This window comes from Palaemon carinicauda, chromosome 31, assembly GCF_036898095.1.
Source record: "Palaemon carinicauda isolate YSFRI2023 chromosome 31, ASM3689809v2, whole genome shotgun sequence".
Classification (NCBI taxonomy): domain Eukaryota; kingdom Metazoa; phylum Arthropoda; class Malacostraca; order Decapoda; family Palaemonidae; genus Palaemon; species Palaemon carinicauda.
In genome coordinates this window covers 67,582,051-67,603,121 of record NC_090755.1, presented here as the reverse complement: position 1 = coordinate 67,603,121, position 21,071 = coordinate 67,582,051, and the positions used below count along the sequence as shown (strand labels likewise).

At 48.2% G+C, this 21,071-nt stretch overlaps 1 protein-coding gene across 1 annotated transcript in view; it reads left to right on the top strand.

Annotated features, from left to right (window-relative positions):
* The first annotated feature begins 256 nt into the window (after nt 1-256).
* Nucleotides 257-21,071, top strand: part of LOC137624508 (E3 SUMO-protein ligase PIAS2-like) — an 80,133-nt gene continuing 59,318 nt past the window's right edge. Inside the window, exons 1-3 of the mRNA XM_068355321.1 lie at nt 257-402; nt 17,476-18,275; nt 18,482-18,567. Coding sequence (XP_068211422.1) covers nt 17,549-18,275; nt 18,482-18,567 — 813 coding nt within the window. The 5' untranslated portion in view covers nt 257-402; nt 17,476-17,548. The remainder of the gene's footprint in view (nt 403-17,475; nt 18,276-18,481; nt 18,568-21,071) is intronic.

Sequence of the window (21,071 nt, the reverse complement as noted above, 5' to 3'; positions counted from 1 at the left end):
TTTGAGTGGATGCAAATTTGAAGCAAGACAACATGCGCTGGAAAAGGAGCAGTTCCTTATGCAAGGAAGCAGTTGAAAAGCTTTTCCGGCCACAGATATGAATATGGTGTATCTTTAATTGAGACAAAAAATTAGATATATTAGCAGAACATTAAGATACATATTATCTTTTATTGAAACTAACATAATAAAAGCCGAAACATTTTAAGCGAATACCGCCGTTTGCGATGAAAGTTTGGATAACGAACAGTTCCACGGGAAACATATTCCTTGAGTTTGCATTGTTTCTGTATGTTTATCTTTGTGTACAACTGAAAATTTAACGTCTTAAACTTCGAAATTGCAAACTTAATGTTTATACATCTTACTGACGTTTTGTGAGCTTTCAGGACATTCTATCAAGTATGCTAAACACTTATTTATGTTGTATTTTGTATATTCTTGTCAGTAGTTCATTAAAATTAGCGGAGTGGTTTTCGTGGTTTGGGTCCCACTCTGCCGTTCCCAGGTTCGACGACGGTATTTTGTTACAAGAAACGTCTCATTCATTTTTATTCAGCCTCCAGAGTAAAACGGCTTGTAGCTCCATCTTGTTGCTGTAAAAAAGAAAATTACATTGACAATTTAAAAATTTGCTTACGTAACTTGGGTTGTCAATTTGCAGTTTAGGCGCCATTTGTCGAGCGTAGGCCTAGGTTTAAGCCTTAAATTCAAGGATGCGTATCGTTTACGGCTTGTTACAATTGTATTTTATAGAATCTTTATTATGATATACAGGTGTTGGTTTGCAAAAGAAGAATAATTCCAACCAGTTGTTTGGTTAATTTATCATTTGTTTGACCTTCGGTTGAATATTTATTGTTTACCTGGCGTTACTTCCTCATGATGCTTCAGAATTTGGATATATATTTTATCACAAGAATTCAACACAATTTGGCATCAGAATGGAACAATTCAACATGGCGTGAGATTAGAATTACGACTATGAACTTGATACAATCACGAGAGGCATCTCTGCAATTGTGGTTCTTATTGAGGTATCATAGTTGCATAGAAACCGCAATATCTGTTTTTGACGTTAATAGCTTATATATGACATCTATTTTGACATTGTTACTGTTTTTAGATTGATTTATTGTTAATTTGTTCTCATCATTTATTTATTTCATTTCCTTTCCTCACTGGGCTATTTTTCCCTATTGGAACCCTTGGGCTTTTAGCATCTTGCTTTTCCAACTAGGGTTGTAGCTTGGCTAGTAATAATAACAATAATAATAGGGAATGTTGTTGGAGGTTGTAGTTGTAGTAAAAGAATTTAAAATGTCCATCTGACATAGAATTCAATGGTCAAAGTAAGCACCAGCTTTATTTTATTTTGAAGACCTTCATTTTGAGCCATCAGTCCCACTGTTTACCCTAGTTATTGTCAATTCTTTTTGGGGTGTGTGTGTATAATAGCGGCCAACTGTATGTATGGTGACGGCTGACTAAGAATATAGCAGTTCAATTCAGTTGTTGGGCGGAGGGATTCGCCTTTCCATCGGTACCTCCTTAACTTTCGTCTTTATTCTAATTCTTTTATTTTCTTCTCTTTTTTTTTCCACATTTGATATATATATTCTTTTCTTTTCTCTATTCCTTCTTTCTTGAACAGCAAGTTTCCTATTACCGTACCTTCTTCCTTTCTTCTTCGTACGGCTGGTGTAGTTCTATTATTTTCTTTCTTTCGTTGCTGAAAGGCGGGTCGTAGGGGCCGTTAGCCCTCGTTAGGTAAGTAAGAACACGGCTTGTAGGTTGGGTTAGGGGGGAAAGTTCATGTTAGTTGCTGTCCATATTATCTTCTCGCTGGAGGAACTGGCCGCTAATATACAAAGGCTCCTTTTTTTTTTTTACTTTAATTTCTTGGAAACAATTTCACTAAAAGAAATGTACGAGTGTTGGCGATTTTGACATTTTTCTCTGCATGGCTAATAGGGGTCGGGGCATGGTAGCTTCCGTAATGGTCGAGTAAAATCTGAACACCATTTCAGTGTCTTAATTTCGTTTACTTTTAAGAGTGGTTGAGGGTTACTGCTCATTTGTTATTTACATTCACTCGACACCTGTTATTTTGTTTATGTTTGATGTACAATGGGTTATTTGAGCCAATTATGAGCTTTCAAGTATTTATTAGTCTTAGGGTAAGTTAAAAATATGGCTGTCAATGCTACCTCCCCCCCTGGTAGATTAGTAGGTAAGGATACAGTTAGGTTATGTGGTGTTCTTGTATTTGTTTCCCTTTTAAAATGTGGGTTTTCAGTCATAACTTTTTAAATTTTACATCTGTTTTGTCCCAACAAACTACAAAGGCTCCCAAGGAGATAATGATTGTTTTAAAGCGTAGAGTAATGAAACTTGCAGCTATTAACTGTTATGTAAAAAGTTGAAAATTATTAAACTTTTGCAAGGTCATCAAAGGTCAAGGTCAATGTCCAATTCACGTAATCAGCCATAAATTTGGACATTGTTGTCACAGAGACTCAAACTTGGTTCATATTTGAGTGTATGAAAACCCATGCCAATTAATACGTCGGGTTCAAAGGTCAAGGTCCAGTCCAAGGTTAAGCAAATGGTCAAATTTCTGTTATCAACCATACGGTTACAATTTTAATTGTAAAGTAAAGAGCTGGAAATGATTAAATTTTGGAAGGCCAAGGTCACGGACGAGCAAAACGTCCATATCATGTTATCAGCCATAAGTTTGGACATCCTTGTCTCAGAGACTTCAATCCTAGTTCATATTTGAGTGCATGAAATTCCACGCCAAAGAGAAATAAGCTGCCGTGGTGGAGGTCTGCACTCTATTGAGTGCCCCTCACGTTTTAGCTCTTTTGGTAATTTATTGAATGGATTATAAAAAAGCAGATATTTTTATAAGATTTTCTATTCTTGAGTGGTTGTCTTGCGTTTTTTTTTCATTTTTGTCCGTTTATATTGCAAACAATTAAACTTTGAGTTGTTCCAGCCCACCATATATAACATTGAATGTACACTTGCACATCTGCACTGCACAGATGCAGACTGCAGGCACACATGAAGCCTTCGCCAAAGGCTCAAGTCATTGTAATTATTGTATCGCCTGTTCGAGCAAAAAATTCGCATTTGCAAATACCCTGTAATGATGATAATTCTCATTTGTAAATACTGAAAAATACACGTTTAGAATTAACAAAAGACGACATAGGCTACATTAGGATGGTATTAACCAGAATATTACCAGGAGCAGTAAGAAATATTTTTTCTGTTTTGGATATCCTAATATGATGAACTAATAGTTGTTCCGTAACCGAAATACAAACCACGCTATTTACATTGGGGTTACTTTTCGGCGTAGCTGAAATGACGAGCCAATAGTTTTTAACGAGGGTTAACTACCCCCGCGCTAGTTAGCGGGGTCCCCCCCCCCATACACCGGTGATTTGCTTCACTTCACTTTTGGCTGCGGCGATGAACAGACGTGTCTGTCCATCGTCCTCGTTGACGGCCTTAGTCTTTTTTTGCTTTTTCTTCCAGTTTGTGTGTGCGCTTTTGAAGTTGGCCTCACCCTTAGTTGTTCACCATGCGCAAGTGCCCTGGTATTGCCGGTCGCCCTTGCGGTACATTCATGTCTGCGGTGGACACAGATCCTCACACCCTTTGTCCGCAGTGTCGAGGCCGACGGTGTGACAGAGAGAATACTTGTAGTGAGTGCAGGGAGTGGTCTGCCTCCCAGTGGGAGAGGTTTGGCCACCGGCGTAAGAAGTCCAAGAGAGACCGTTCTCCTTCTGGGGTTGCCTTGAAGGAGGAAGGCTCTCGGGACTCTTCTTTCGCTGCCCAAACCTCCTCCGAAGCTCCCCCTCGTTCGGCTCCTAAGGAGAGACCGCCGAGTGGGAGCGCAGGCCCTAGTTCTGTTCCCCGACCTTGGGTTGAGGGAGAGGGCGTCGCTTCCCATAGCGGGGCGGCTCCCCCTCCTCCTCCGGGGGAGGTTGTTGCTAATGACTCCTTGTCTCATGATGATCTTTTTCAGATTTGGGCTTCCTTGGGGCTTAAGGGCCTGCCCTCCAGGGAAGCCCTGATTGACCTTGTCCAGTTGGGGGCTGCTGTTAAGCAGTCGCCGGTGATAGCAGAGGTAGATCCTCTGTCTATCGTCGACGTCCAGGTGGCAGAGGCTTCCGACGGGTCGGGTCAATCCTCTGCGGTTCCTGCTGTGGATGATGGTGCTGAAGGCTCTCCTCCCCCTTCCGTACATCCTTCGAAGGGGGAAGGGAGTCCCGCGGGCTCTTCTGCTACCAAGCCTCCCTCTCGGGGGAGTGCCTTGACTGAGACTCCCCTTCGGAGGACTGATGGTCCTGACGATCTTCCTCGTGGCCGCCTTCGCCGTAAGGCTCACCATCCGCTGCGCAGTAAGGGCCTCCCGTCTCCCTATAAGGGTGCTAAGAGGCGCCTTTTTGAATCTTCTCGTCCTTCCTCCGAGGGGGACTCTCCTCGCTGTAAGCAGCCTGCAGCTCCAGCTTCCTTAGGCCTCTCTGGGGATCGGTCTCCTATGCCTTCCAGACCTTCAGCTTCTGGTGCAGACGTCCAGCAGCCTGACCTCGTCAGCCGACGGGCAACGGTCCCTCCGGGGCAAAGGGTTGCTTCCCACGGTGTGGGTTCTTCCCTTGCGCGTCAGGGTTCCCCTGCGCGCCTTCCTGCAGTGTTAGCGTACAGGCGCTCCCCTGCTCGTCAGCGTTCTCCTGATCGCCAGCGTTCTCCCGTTCGCCAGCGCTCCCCTGATGATCGTTGCCCCTCTTCTCGCCAGCGCTCTTCTGAGGACATCGTTCATCCTGTTGAGTGCCCAGTGCGCCATCGTTCCCGAGCTCCCTAGATCTCCTGCCCGTCAGAGCGCACCTGCGCTCCCAGTTCCTGACTCGCGCCCTATGCGCCCACGCTCGCCTGCGCTACCTAGAACTTCAGTTCAGGTTGTGATCAAGGACTCTTCTCCTCGCCCTCGTCAGCCTGTCCCAGCGCAGCAACGCTCGCGGTCTCCTGTGCGTACTTCCAAAGTGCCTGTACGCCCACGCGCCTCCTGTTCCTGAACTCGTTCGTGAGCGTTCGCCTTTGCGCACCGCGCCGGCAGCGCCCTCACAGGATTCCACGCGTTGCCCTCCTGCTCGCCAGCGATCACCAGCACGCCAGCGATTACAGACTCATCAACATTCGCCTGCTCGTCAGCGGTCTCCTGCGCGTCAGCGGTCCCCAGTGCGTCAACGGTGCCCAGCGCGTCAGCGATCACCTGAACATCGGCGATCTCCAGACCGCCCGCGTGACCTATCGCCTGCGCGCAAGCGCTCTCCGACGTGCCGTTGCCCAGAGGATCTGGTCACCTTCTGTCAGCTCGCCCACGCGCGGTCGTTCACCTACGCGGTCTACGCGCTATCGCTCACCAAAGCGCCACCATGGGCCAACGCCCCATTGCTCGCCTACCCGCCAGCGTTCACCAACGCGCCACCGATCGCCTGCTCGCCATTGCTCTCCCATGCACTACAGGTCTCCTGGTCAATATCGTCAGCGGTCATCGGAGCGATCTCGTTCACCCACGCGCCAACCAGCTCACTTGCCAGCTCGCCCACGCGCCCTCGCGACCGCTCGCCTGCGCGCGATCGCTCCCGTGCTCGTTTGTCTCCGCGTGATTACGAGCCCGCGCCTCAACATCCTCGCGATTCCGTTGTTTCGCCTACGTGCGAGCATCAGCACGACCCCTGTTCGCGTCGGGTTTCGCAGCCCGCAACAGCAGCAGGGATGCGTGTCGCCAGACCACAATCAGGATCGCCTCCGCCTAAGCGCCGGACTCTTGTTCAGGATAGGGAAGACCCATCAGAGAGGTCCCCTTTTCTTTACAGGCAGGTCCAGTGGTGTCCACTCCGAAGGATCGCACGATCCCCTTCCCTCCAGCGGGAATTTCGGACTCTGTGTCCGTCTCTCGACAGTCTTGGTTTGGTCCTCTGATGCGGGCGTTGGTGAAGGCTATGAAGCCGGCACTCGCCGATCAAGGGCACAAGCCAGCGGCTGCCTCGCCCCCGCTGAAGAGAAGGAGAGGAGTGGACTTCGTGGTGACTTCTCCCAGGGAGAAGTTGGTTCCTAAGAGGTCCGTCCGGAAGGCTCCATCCCCTTCGCAGGCGTTTTCCCCCTCTCCCGAGGACGAGGCTTTTCCGTCCTCAGGAGAATCCAGTGAGGCAGTGATCTCCCCCTCGGCACCAAGGGGGGAGTCATCTCCTCGTGGAGGGCGCCTTCCAGACCTCTTTGTTTGGGTCGTTTATCCCGCCCAGGAGGGAACCCAAGGACTCCAAGACAAACCCGAAGTCCTCTTCTAGGATTCGTCAGGAACCAGCTGCACCCCGGGAGAATGTCCACGCATTTCCCCAGGAAGAGATTCCGGGGACGGGAGACTTAGCTACCAGTCCGCAGGAAGGAGATCAGCAGGAGTCTGAGCATGCCTTCTGGCAGGTCCTGAGCCTGATGAGGCAACTCAACGGGTTCATGGACCCCGTGATCCCCCCCCCCCCGAGAAGGCAAGGACACTGTCCTGGACCAGGTGTACGGTACTCAGAAGCCCCCCAAGGCCAGTGCGGCTCTGCCCTGGTCCCAGGGGTTGAAGAGTGCCAGAGCCAGGGCCAATGCTCAACTCGCAGCTCTCGCTTCCTCCAGTCGTTCCTCTGCCGGGAACAAACTCCTCCCATCTCCTCGTCTCCAGCAGAGGAGGTATTTTGAGATCTTGGGGGAGTCTAGCCTCGCTCTTCCCCTCCATCATTCAGTAGAAGAGCTTGCTAGGGGAGTTCCTCTCGAGAAGCTCTCCGCCCGGCAGGTGACATTCTCGGTGTCGGAGATCCTGAGCCATGAAAAGGTCGCGAAGTGTGCCATGCAGGCCACTTCGTGGCTGGATATATGGCTAGGGTCTCTGGGCATCCTATTGCGCTCCGAGTATTTGTCTAAGGAGGCCAATAGGAAGGCCCTGGAGACCTTCCTCCTCTCGGGAACCCGTTCCATTGAGTCCCTAGCACATCAGGTTACCACCCTGTGGGCCAACTCGGTGTTGAAGCGGTGACCTAGAAGTTCCACCCGAAGGTCCCTGCCGTGGATGTCTGTAGGCTCAGGCATGCTTCCCTCCTTGGGGAGAATCTGTTAGAGCCTCAGGACATGGAACGCACAGCTGAGAGGTGGAGGAAGTCTAGCCAGGACTCCCTCCTCCAAAGGGCCCTTACATCTCGGCCCTATAAACCTCCAGCTCCGCAGCAACAGCAGCAGCAGCCTCGCAAGACATCAAAGCAGGCACCGGCAGCTAAGAAGGTGGTGTCTAAGCCCTAGCCCTTTCCTGCCAAGGACAAGAGGGTTGGTAAGTCCTCCAGGGTAGGCAAGACTCCTAGAGGGGGCGGCCGCGGCCGCAAACGCTAGGAGTGGCAGTCCCCCCACGTGTCCACCTGTGGGGGGATGCCTTCGAAGTTTCGTGCACAGGTGGCAGCAACATGGGGCCGATGCTTGGACGATCTCCGTGATCGGCCAAGGCTATCGCGTCCCGTTCACAACATCTCAACCTCCCCTGACAGCGAATCCAGTGTCGTTGAGCTGCTATGCCATGGGATCGGTAAAGGGGCTAGCCCTTCGGGCAGAAGTCGAGACCATGCTAAAGAAGGATGCTCTCCAGGAGGTCGTGGACGGCTCCCCAGGCTTCTTCAGTCGACTCTTTCTTGTAAAGAAGGCGTCTGGAGGCTGGAGACCTGTCATCGACCTCTCGGCTCTGAACAAGTTTGTCAAGCAAACTCGGTTCAGCATGGAGACAGCGGACACGGTCAGACTTGCGGTGAGACCTCTAGACTTCATGTGCACACTGGATCTAAAGGACGCGTACTTCCAGATCCCAATCCATCCGTCTTCCAGGAAGTACTTGAGATTTAGCCTAGACGGCAAGACCTACCAGTTCAAGGTGCTGTGCTTCGGTCTCTCCACAGCACCTCAGGTGTTCACCAGAGTGTTCACCCTGATTTCATCTTGGGCGCACAGGAACGGCATCCGTCTCCTTCGTTATCTGGACGACTGGCTGATCCTAGCAGACTCGGAGTCGACCCTTCTTCGACACCGAGACAGGCTTCTGAGTATTTGCCAGGATCTGGGGATCGTGGTAAATCTCGAGAAGTCCTCTCTGCAGCCGTCCCAACGACTGGTTTATCTAGGCATGTTGTTAGACACCAATCTCCACAAAGCCTTTCCATCAGACAACAGGATAGCAAGGCTGAGGAGGGTGGCGGAACCCTTCCTCAGGCGAGAAGAGCTTCCCCCCAATCGTGGTTGCGTCTCTTAGGTCACCTGTCCTCCCTGGCTCGTCTGGTTCCAAACGGCCGCCTCAGGATGAGATCCCTGCAGTGGCGGCTCAAGTCCCGGTGGAATCAAGGATCCGATTCCCCGGATGTACAGGTCCCGATAGGACCTTTGGAACAGGCGGACCTGCGGTGGTGGCTGGTCGACGAGAACCTACGGAAGGGAGTGGATCTTCTCGTCCTCCCCCCGGAATTGACACTGTTTTTGGACGCGTCAAAAGAAGGGTGGGGGGCGCACGTTCTGAACCAGAGGACCTCAGGCCTTTGGTCAGAATCAGAAAAGTACCTGCACATCAACCTGCTAGAAATGAAGGCTGTATTCCTGGCTCTTCAACAGTTCCAACGGACCCTGGCGGGTCACTCCGTGGTGGTGATGAGCGACAACACCACGGTAAGGGCTTATATCAACAAGCAGGGAGGTACTTTTTCGCAGCAGCTATCCCATCTTGCAATAGAGATTCTGAGGTGGACCGAAGTCCACTCGATAACACTATCAGCCCGCTTCATTCCTGGCAAGAGGAATGTGCTTGCCGACAGTCTGAGCAGGGCTTCGCAGATAGTGAGTACCGAGTGGTCTTTGGATCCTCAGATAGCCAACAAAGTCCTGACTTTGTGGGGTTCCCCGACCGTGGATCTGTTCGCGTCAGCGTTGAATTTCAAGCTGCCTCTGTACTGCTCCCCAGTCCCGGACCCCAAGGCACTCTGGCAAGATGCTTTCCAACAATGGTGGGACAACATCGACGTGTACGCCTTCCCACCGTTCTGTCTGATGAGAGGGGTGCTCAACAGGACCAGATTATCGGTCAACTGTTCGATGACTCTGATAGCTCCCCTATGGCATCATGCGGAATGGTTCCCGGACCTTCTGCAGCTCCTGATGGAGCTCCCGAGAGAACTACCCCCACGACACGAGCTACTCAGACAACCCCACTCCAACATCCCTCACAAGACCGTGGCCTCGCTTCGGCTTCACGCCTGGAGACTGTCCAGCGTCTCCTCACGGAGAGAGGCTTTTCGCAACAGGTTGCGGAGAGAATGTCTCGGCACCTGCGAAAGTCCTCTGAAGGAGTCTACCAGGCGAAGTGGAGAGTCTTCTGTGGTTGGTGTCGTGGGAGGGGTATTTCTCCACTCGATGCCACTATTCTAGCAATAGCGGAGTTCCTTGTGTATCTGCGGGAGGAAATGCGCCTTTCTGTCTCAGCAGTGAAAGGCTATCGCTCAGCCTTAATCTTGGCTTTTAGGCTGAAAGGCGTGGACATTTCTTCCTCGCTGGAACTCTCTCTACTCATACGTAGCTATGAGCTTACCTGCCCTCAGTCAGAAGTGAGACCTCCTCCTTGGAACGTGGTTCGGGTTCTCAGGGGTCTTAAGAGACCTCCCTTCGAACCATTACACCAGGCCTCTGATCGTCACCTGTCTTGGAAGACGGCTTTCCTGCTCGCTTTGGCTTCGGCCAAGCGAGTTAGTGAACTTCATGGTCTCTCATACGACATCGCCCATTCAAGGGGATGGGGGGGAGGTAACGTTCAGGTTCGTCCCTGAGTTTGTTGCCAAGACTCAGAATCCTGGAGTGCCTGATCCACGATTCGACTCTTTCAGGATCGCGAGTCTCCGTTCTGTAACAAGCGACCCAGACCAGCTGCTACTATGTCCAGTGAGGAGTCTGAGGTATTACTTTAAGAGAACAGCTGCAGTTCGTCCTCAAGTGCGAGCATTGTTTGTTAGCACAGGCAGGACGAAGAGGAGGGTCACCAAGAATACCATCTCGGCTTGGATTCGAAGGGTTATCTATCACGCCTTGAATCCAGACCCTCCTCCGTCACGTCACCCTAGGGCACATGACGTCAGGGGCGTTGCTACGTCCCTGGCCTTCAAGAGAAACTTGTCAGTGACGCAGGTGTTTCCAGCTGGGGTCTGGAAGCGTCAGACGACCTTCACAGCCCACTACCTGCTGGACGTGACCCACAGGAGCCTCGATACGTTTTCTATCGGCCCTGTGGTGGCTGCACAACAGCTGGTCTAACCTCAGGCTCCTTTATGGACAAGTAGCAGTAGGTAGAGGGCGTTGTTATCTGGTTTTAGTCTGCGTGAATGAAAGAGTATGTCTGACCCTTACTTCTTTCTTCATTCTCCCCTCTCTTGGGGAAGCAGCATCCTGGTCTTCGCATAGCTGACCTCGACCTCTGCAGGTAACCCATGCTTCCTTGTGCTCCTAGTTTTAAGCTTAATACTGTCGCGTCCCCCATACCCTGACGAGGTGGTATTGGGAACGTCCTATCCTGGATTCCTATCTAAAGGTCTCAAGGTCAACTTCATAGGACGAGTCACGCTCTTTCCTCCACACACAACTTATGTAGGCCACTCGTTCCTAGCGAAGCAAGGAACTTGTGAGGTCCAGGGGCTCCTTTTCTCAAGTGCTACTCACTGGGAGGCGGAGCCCCCGGGCAAAGCCAAAGTCAGTAAGGCTGGGGACTTTCCACCCTTCCTAAGGGGTAAGTCACCCAATGTAAATAGGGTGGTTAGTATTTCGGTTCCGGAACAAATGACAAATTCGGAGATAATTTGTAGTTTTCCTAACCATACAAACCTTAGCTATTTACACATATTTGCCCGCCAGCCCTGACCCCCAAGTCAAGTCCTACCTCTTAAGTGAAGTGAAGCAAATCACCGGTGTGTGGGGGGGGAGGGGTAGCAAGCTACCCCTTCCCCTACCCCCGCTAACTAGCGTGGGGGTAGTCAACCCTCGTTAAAAACTATTGGCTCGTCATTTCAGCTACACCGAAAAGTAACCCCAATGTAAATAGCTAAGGTTTGTATGGTTAGGAAAAATACAAATTATCTCCGAATTTGTCATGTTAATAATGTCATTAGAAGCTGTGGCATAGAAAGGATTGAAAACTAGGGGAAATGGTGTGATAATTTGAAATACCTTTGTGAAATATACTGTAGTAGCCTTTCTCTTAATTGTGCAATGCACATTAAAACAAATATCTCATTAACCCCTTGAATTTCAGAAGACATATTCTATGTGTAAGGATTTTTTGTAACATTTCTCATTCTTTTATTATTTAGACAAAATTTTTACAAAATGTGTAAAATTATAAAACAATTAAAACTAATTTGTTCCCATACTAACAAACCTTTCATTATTTATTTGTATTATCTTTTGGCGAAGCTGGAAGGTAGCCATTAGATTTAAAGTGCGAGGCGACAACCCTGCCTAACTGCTTGAGCTTGTAGGGCAGGGGTGGCTTTGGGGGTTACCCAGCCACCTCTATATATACTCTCACAGCTGTGAGGTACAGTTGGTCACTTTTTCTTTTGGCTCGGTAGAGAGTGGACGTCTCCTCTCTCTCCTCCCAAGGCTGTCATTGGACATCTTAATTACCTTTTCTTTTCAGGTGTGCGTGATTTCTTCGGATCGTCTTCATGCAGACCTGTCCTGGGTGTGACGGTGCTGTGTGCAGTACCTCCATGTTGTCGCTGGGTATCAACCCCCACTCTCTGTGTCCTTCGTGTAGAGGGCATCGTTGTGATCAGGGTTCGCCTTGCACAGTGTAGGGAGTGGCGAGCCTCCCAATGGGAGAAATTTGGGCGGCGCAGAAAGAGGCCAAGCGCGACCTTTACCCTCAGGGGCGACGAAAGTGCGTTCTTCCTCTCGCACCCCAAAACTTCTTTCAAAAGCTCCTTCTCGCTCACGCGTTTCCAGGGGACGATCAAGCAGTAGCGCAGACCGATCAACTCCTTGCTTGGCATCCCCGGTGTACAGGAGGGGTAATTGCTTCACCTAGAGGAACAACTTCACCTCCAGTCGATCTCGACGATCTAGATCACGAGGCCGGCTTTCATACTTGCGAGGGCGCCGTTCACGAGAACGACACTCACGTTCAGGATGCTAACGCTCATGTTCGCAAGCTAGGCATTCACGACGCTCACGCTGTTCTTGAGTGAGAGCTAAACGCTCCCGTTCACATACAGCTCGTTCATGATTGCGAACCGCGTGTTCACAATCAAGGTCTTGAAGTTCCTCGTCTAGAGGTAGAGGTAGGCATTCACGCAGTCCATCAGCGGGTAGCCCCTCAACACGTCCTTCTCCTAAATGACCTCGGACAGTAGTCTCTAACGAAGGGTCTTCCGGCTCAAACCCTCTCCTCTCTGAGGGCCTCACTCTTGGCAGTTGAGCTCCTTAACATAGAGAGAGGCGCGAAGTATGCATTGCAGGCAGCTTCATAGCTTGACCTATGGCTCAGATCCTTGGGCTTCATGGTCTGCTCCCACTATCTCTCGAAGGAGTCGGCCTGGAAAACTTTGGAGTCTTTCCTGTTGTTGGGATCTGAACTCTTGAGTTCCTGTTGCACCACATTGTCAACTTGTGGGCGAATGCTATACTCAAGAGAAGGGATACCATCATCGGGAAATTACACCTGCAAGTTGCAGAATTCCACCCCTGGTGGTTCTTCTCTCTTCATTCCATAGGAGATAAAAAGGGCTTCTGAACGATGGAGGAAATCGTTAAATGATTCTCTCCTCATAGGGCCATGACATCGAGGCTCTATGATAGACCTTCCCAGTTATCTCGCAGTCAGGCAGCACCTTCATCTCTCCCTTCAACTTCTAGGTCCTGAGGACCTACAAAGGTGTCTAAATGGCTCTTTCAGTCCAAAGGCCAGAAAGGGAACAAGTCCTTCAGAGGTAAGAAGAGAGGAAAGGGAAGTGGCCAAGGTGGTCCCTCCCACTAGGCATGGCATTCCTCTTCACCTACCACCTGTGGGAGGATGCCTACAGCGCCTCTGGCAGAGGTGGCAATGCCACGGGACAGATCCCTGGATGGTTGAAGTGATCACTGTAGGGTATCGTGTCCTGTTCATTCAATTTCTCCCTTTTCTGACTCAGGATCCAGTGCATCTAAGCTTCTATGTGAAGGGATCGGCAAAGGAGCTGGCCCTCAGGGCCGAAATCAAAGACCATGCTGCAGAAGGGCGCTCTCCAAGAGGTTGTGGACGGGTCCCCAGGCTTCTGCAGTCAAACTTTTCCGGTGAAAAAAGCAGCTGGAGTCTGGAGACCAGTCATTGATCTCTCCTCTCTGAACAAGTTTGTGGAACAGACTCAGTTCAGAATGGAGACACCAGAAACGGTCATTCAGGCAGTTCGACCAAGGGACTTCGTATGCACATTGAATCTAAAGTACGCATACTTCCAGATCCCAATCCATCCTTCTTCAAGGAAGTATATGAGTTTCATACATGAGGAAAATATATACCAGTTCATTCTATGCTTTGGTCTCGCGACAGCTTCTCGGGTATTTACCATAGTGTTTGCCCTAGTGTCATCTTGGGCTCACAGGAACGGCATTCATCTCCTCAGATATCTGGACGACTGGCTAATCCTGGCAGACTTGGAGACATGCTTCTAGAGTTTTGTCAGGATCTGGGTGTCCTGATAAATCTTGAAAAGTCATCACTGCAACCTTCTTAAAGGCTGGTATACCTTTGTATGATAATAGACACCGTCCAACAGAAAGTCTTCCCATCAGACGAAAGAGTACACAGACTGAGAGAAGTGTCTTCACCCTTCCTTAGAAATGAAATCCTCCCTGCCTCTTGTTTGTTGAGTCTGTAAGGTCATCTAACCTCTCTCCTCCGTCTGGTTCCAAATGGCCACCTCAGCTAAAGTCCATGTGGAACCAACACTTGGATCCACCGGACACTCTAGTTCCAGTTGACAGACTTGAATTGATGGTTGGGGCAGACAAAACCCTTCAAAGGGGTCAGGGCCTTCTCGTCCCTCCTCCGGATTTGATGCTCTTCACAGATGCATAAAAAAAAGGGTTGGGGGCTCACTTGCTGCATCACAAGATCTCAGTCCTTTGGTCAGTCAGAAAGGTACCAGCACATAAATCTTCTAGAGATATGAGCAACATACTTAGCTCTTCATCAGTTCTAACAGTTGCTGGCAGGTCACTCTGTGGTGTTGATGAGTGACAACACCACAGTAGTGGATTACATAAACAAAGAAGGTGGTACCCTTTTGCAGCCTCAGTGCCATCTTGCAGTAAAGATCCTCAGTTGGTCAGAAGAACATTTGGTGTCTTCATCAGCTTGTTTCATTCCGGGCAAGAGAAATGTGCTCGCGAACAATCTGAGCAGAGCGACTCGGACAGTAGGCTCCGAATGGTCTTTGAATCGTCAGATAGCCAACAGTCCTGTCTTTGTGGGGTTCCCTGATTGTAGACTTGTCCGCAGTATCTCTGAACAGCAAGCTTCCGCTGTACTGTTCTTCGGTCTTGGACCCTCAGACTCTATGGCAAGATGCATTTCAATAACAGTGTGACAACATCGACGTGTACGTCTTTTCCCCGTTCTGTCTAATCCTTGCCTTTAAGCTGAAAGGAGTTGTCATTTCCTCTTCGTTAGAGCTTCTTTACTCATTCAGATTTATAAGATCACTCCTCCTTGGAACTTGGTTTGCATCTTGGGATCCTTTAAAGGACCTCCCTATGAACAATTATGCCACGCAACTGATCAAAACCTCATTTTGAAGACGGCGTTCCTGCTCGCTTTAGCCTCGGCAAAGAGAGTCAGTGAATTTCATGGCCTCTCGTTTGACATCGCCCATTCAAGGAGATAGGGAGAAGTGACACTCGGCTTCGTCCTTGAGTTCATTGCTAACACTAAATTCTGGGGTACTGGACCCTAGATTCGGGCCCTTTCAGATTGCGAGTTTATGTTTTGTAACCAATGACCCCGGTCGGTTGTTACTAAGCCCAGTGAGGAGTTTGAGATACTATCTTAAACGCACTGCAGCAACACGGCCCCGATTAACACTTCTGTTTGTTAGCTCAGGAAGAGTACTGTAAAGAGGAAGATCACTAAAATCACTGTCTCCTCCTGGATTCACTAGGTAATTGAAAGAGCTTTCGCTTCTGATATTCCTTCAGCTCTATGACCCAGAGCCCATGATGTCAGGTGAATTAGTACATCCTTGGAATTTAAACGCAACTTTTCCGTGTTGCAAGTACAGTAGTTTAGGCGGGCGTGTGGAAGAGACAAACTACCTTCACAGCTCATTACTTAAAAGACGTGACCCACATGAGACTCGATACTTTCACTATCGGTCCTGTGTGGCTGCTCAACAAGTGGTTTAAGAATACCTCGGGCTACTTGATGGGCAAGTAGCAGTTGGTTGAGGGCATTGCTTTTTCCGGGTTAAGACTGGTAAATGAGAGTATGTATGGCTTTTCCTTTCTTCATCTTCCCCTTCCTTGGGGGTACAACACCACAGGTCCCTCTGTAAGTTGGCTTCAACCTCTGCAGGTAATTATCACTTTCCTTGTGTAAACTAGTACTGTATAAGTTATAGATTTATATACTGTCCATGTCCTCATTGTTTTCTGCAAGGAAAGCAATGGGAAACGTCTTATTTTTCTTATATATAAATTCAGAATGTGTTTAAACAAGATGACAAACTATCATTGCACCGAACGCTAGAGTTATGGAGTCCTTTGACTGGCCAGACATTACTACATTGGATCTTTCTCTTTGCGGTTGATTTTCCCTTTGCCTTCACCCACACACCGAATAGTTTGGCCTATTCTTTACAGAATTTCCTGTCTTCTTACAACTGGCAACACTGAGATTACCAAACAATTCTTGTTCACCCAGGGGGTTACTGCTCTGTAATTATTCAGTGGCCACTTTTCTCTTGGTAAGGGACTCTTTAGCTATGGTAAGCAGCTCTTCTAAGAGGACACTCCAAAATCAAACCATTGTTCTCTAGTCTTGGATAGGGCCATAGCCTCTGTACCATGGTCTTCCACTGACTTGGATTAGAGTTCTCTTGCTTGAGGGTACACTTAAGCACTATTCTATCTTACAGTGTTTCTCTTCCTCTTGTTTTGGTAAAGTTTTATAGTTTATATAGGAGATATTTATTTTATTGTTACTGTTCTTAAAATATTTTATTTTTCCTTGTTTCCTTTCTTCACTGGGCTATTTTCCCTGTTGGAGCCCCTGGGCTTATTATAGCATCCTGCTTTTCCAACTAGTGTTGTAGCTTAGCAACTAATAATAATAATAGTTGTTGCTCAGGCTGCTGTTATACTCACTTTGTATATTTTAGTGAGGAGTCAGAGTTTTCCCTAGACCACAGTCATATACTGTACTAGGTAAAACCGGGTTAATGTTCATGCCAGACTTGGGACTTCCACCCACCTAAGAGTGAGTCCTCCAAATGAATAACGGAAGGTTTGTTAGTATGGGAACAAATGACAAATTCGGAGATAATTTGCATTTTCCCATAATACAAACCTGGAGTTATTTATGTAAATTGGCCCACCATCACCTGTCCTCCAGAAGTCGTGCCTTCAATAAAAAGTGACGTCTCTCACTGCTGTGAGAGTACTGTATATATTGAAGTGGCTGCTCAAGAGGTTAAGCAGGGTTGCCACCTCACATTTCAAGTCTTATGGCTACCATCCAGCTTTGCTGAAAGATAATCCAAATAAATAACTGCAGGTTTGTACAGTATTAGTTAGGGAAAAATACAAATTATCTCCAAATATGTCATTTCTCAGCTATACAATATATTTCTTTTTTAAGGTTGCTGTTTGTAGTTTTTGTGCAAAGGTATGTTAAGTAAGGTGTCCTCTAAAAGGTCCTTGGGCTTGAATGATGATTATAGTTGTGGGTGGAATGGTATTAAGTTGGTGGATATGAGGAAAAAGGCCTAGATATACTGTAAAGGGTCAAAAGTAATAACATTAAAGATTGCTATTGAGACTTGGAAAAAATGAAACTTGTCACTGTGGCCAAATTTCATATGGTTATAAGACAAGGTAGAACAGAATACTAAAAGCCTAGAATACAGTACTGATATTCTGGAAAACTACAGTGTACAGTAATTGTATAAGTGAGCACAGTATAAGCATACAGTACTCTACTGTATTTGCATCTTTCCTTTGTAACATCATGTGCTTTAAGGAAAGGAATAAGCATTTACTCGTTCATGATACTAGCTACTGAAGAAGTAAATATTGTTAACTAAGTTTTATATTTGCTGTTTGAAATTCTTTGAAATTAGAAGAATAATCTGATTTTTTTTTTTTTTTCAGATTGGTCAGAAGATACAATAGCATTTAGGAGCAAATTAGTACCTAGTGTGTATTCTGATGTATAAAATTGCATATGGCCATGTCTTGGGGTTTTACACCTCTTTGCCGAGTTGGAAACGATAGATATCGTCTCGCTCATGGTGCATCTGAATCCGGTTCATCTGTAGGTCCAATATCATCTACACAGTGTGGAGTTATCACTCCTCATCAGTTACCTCGAGACACTTCTATTGTATTGGCAACAGGTCAGCAAGATAGTGCAACATCTCAGCCACGGCCACCATCACCTGGAAGACCACCTGTATCCTCAGCAAGCTTGAGTGGCTCTGAGACATCATCCATTCAGTCTGTCTCATCCAATCATGAAGATCGTGTAGTGAGACGCAGTCCCAGGCTTGCCCAAGCCTCTAGAGTTACTTATAGAGACGATGGTGACACACAGGGTGGCAGACGACGAAATCTTTGGGGCACCCGAGTCCAAGAGATGTGGAACAATGAAAGAAACCAAACTAATGCCAGTCAGCAGTCAAACCCAAATTACTCGGTTTATAATTACGATGGACAGGTTACGCCATGTGTTAATGCTTCTAATTCATTATCTGTTATTTACAACAACAAACATGCATTCAGTAACATGTCGTCTCTTCTCAGGTATCCACCCACAATACCTTTTGCAAAGCCACCTAATTACCCTTTGAACTCGGTTAAAGTTATCCCGAAAGATGTTACTATTAAAAGCCTTGATTTTTATGAAGTTGTCACTACATTAGTTCAAAAGGAGATAATACCCGAAGGGATGAGTAAGTACAGCATTACATATTTTTTTTGTTTTATGATCATGATTGGATTGTTTTACAGTAGTTTGTTGTTGATATTGATAGTACGTGTACTGTGTTGATGTTATGAAATTCTGATATACATATTAGTCATGAGAAAGAATTGTGCATAAGATATCCATTTTAATTGACCCATATAATTAATATTTTTATTATTTGCAATCTAACAGGGGCATTTCAGGAGACCTATAGCTTTGTGTTAAAAGCGGAGGATGCTAAGAATCTGTTAGATAAAAGGAGGAAGCCCCCATACCTTGTAAGTTTAACGCTTTTATTTTTTTCCCAAGTTGCATGCAATTACTGGATTGATATGGCTATGTATCAAGGCTTGATATTTTCTTACCCTTATCCTTATTAATGATTACTTTTTATACCAGACCATTCCCAATTACCATAAGAATTTAGTTGTTCCTACACTAGATACAAACCCTCATTCTTTACTATAGGAGATATTCTAGTGTGAGCTGGAAAATACGGCAGAGAAACCTTAACAAGGTCGTTAACGACCGGGCAGGTAATTACCCACCTGTTAGTGGTGGGGGACCGCCGGTCGGTAGCTGCTGTTTACCTTCAATCGAATTCTAGCCGTTGCAGTGCTAACATCACTGCTCCTGCTTTATTTGCCTGGCAGACTAACCTTTCTTTTTTGAGTTTTGTTTAATCCTTTTTCTTTTTCTTTGTTAGATGATGTCCTCTATTTTGAGGAAGTGTTCATGACGCCTTTATGTCATCACTGGATGTGGATCCTCTTCCCCTATGCCCTGTTACAGAGGTCATGGGTGTTCTGAGGGTTCCCCTTCCAAGTATGTAGAAGTGGTCTTCCCAGTACCTCCTCCTCCTCCACTTCATTGTCCTCCTCTCTTCAGAGGCTAGGAGGAAGAGAGAGAAGAGGAAAAGGAGAGCTCGCACTCCTTTGCCCAGTCGTTCTCTCTGGAGAGACAGGCGACATAGGAAGAGACATAATCGTTCTGGCTCTTCCTCGCCTTCTGTCTCTTCACTAGGTGTCTCGCCGCAAGACTAAGCGCTCTCGTCACAAATTTAAGAGCGCTTCCTCCTTACCCTAACATAGGGCATGAAGAGTGTATGCACCAACATGCGCATACACTCCAACAAGGGCATAGCTCCATCACGTGCCATGCACTCACCTGCGCGCAAACTCCTGCGCCCCACCAATCTTCTGCGCAATGTCGCTCTCCTGCGCGCCAGTGCTCTCCTATGCGCTCCCGTGTGCCAACATTCTTCTGCACGTGCGCATGTGCGCCCAACACCTCACTCTCCCGCCCGCCATACTGCGCACCATCCGACTCGCCAGGTAAAATCTGCGTGTCAACTTTCTGTTGTTAGAAAGGACTTCTGACAAGTCAGCTATGCTGCCTTCTCCCGCGCGCCAACCCTTATCATCGCGCCAGCCTTCTCCCGCATCCGCAAGGATATGCGCGCACGCCCGCGCTCTAGGGAATTTTCTCCTGCGCTCGCGCCCTACGGCTGGCAGAGACGTGCGAGAACACTCTCCCGCACGCCCGTTTACGCCTTCACCTAGATGTTCTCGCCGAAGAGACGTTATCATTCTCGCTCTTTCTCGCCTTCTGTCTCTGCCCGAGACTTCTTGCCTCGAGATTATATACGCTTGTGCCACAAACCCGAGAAGAACGCTCCCTCTCGTCATCGTTCTGCCTCGCTGTCGTCGTCGTGCGAGGGATCATCTAAGTAACAGGAGCGCGGCCGAGCGCAAAGCACATCAAACCTCGAACCCTCTTCTTCGCATAATAGTTTGAGGGTCTCCGTCTGCTCTAGAAAAAGTCAGATAGAGCGCTTCTCCCTGCTTCACACTCTATCTTTAGAGAGATCGTTCTCGCCTTTGAATTCTCGATCTCTGACCCTTTGGGGTCTCGTGACAAGGAAACTTCGGTTTCCCGGTGCGCTATCCCTTTGTTTGTTCCAACATGGAGTACTTACCTTGAACTACTTTCTTAGGAGTATCTGGGATTCTCCTCCCAACCGACCAGAATTTTGTGTAGTTTCCCCTATCTCCGTTTTCTATAGTGGGTCCCTCTGTGGCGGATGAATACGTGCCCTGAGGTGACCCGGGTCAGTGAGCGCGCATGGCCAGGTCTTGGTCAATAGCAAGTTTCTGGTCACGACATGATTAACATCTCGACGCTCTCTCTCATCCCGTTGGACCCTTTGTGTCCCCACGCGGTTCCCCCTTGTTCAACCTTCACCTTATATTCCTTTATCCACCTCTTTCACCTGTGTCCCTGTGTTGCTTGGTGCTTTAGTGTTCAATTATGGAGTATCCTCGTCGTTGCCCCGGGCCTATGGCCGGTAAATCTTGTGGTGCGTTCCTCTCTAAGCCGGTGCTCTCCTATGCGCTCCCGTGTGCCAACATTCTTCTGCACGTGCGCATGTGCGCCCAACACCTCACTCTCCCGCCCGCCATACTGCGCACCATCCGACTCGCCAGGTAAAATCTGCGTGTCAACTTTCTGTTGTTAGAAAGGACTTCTGACAAGTCAGCTATGCTGCCTTCTCCCGCGCGCCAACCCTTATCATCGCGCCAGCCTTCTCCCGCATCCGCAAGGATATGCGCGCACGCCCGCGCTCTAGGGAATTTTCTCCTGCGCTCGCGCCCTACGGCTGGCAGAGACGTGCGAGAACACTCTCCCGCACGCCCGTTTACGCCTTCACCTAGATGTTCTCGCCGAAGAGACGTTATCATTCTCGCTCTTTCTCGCCTTCTGTCTCTGCCCGAGACTTCTT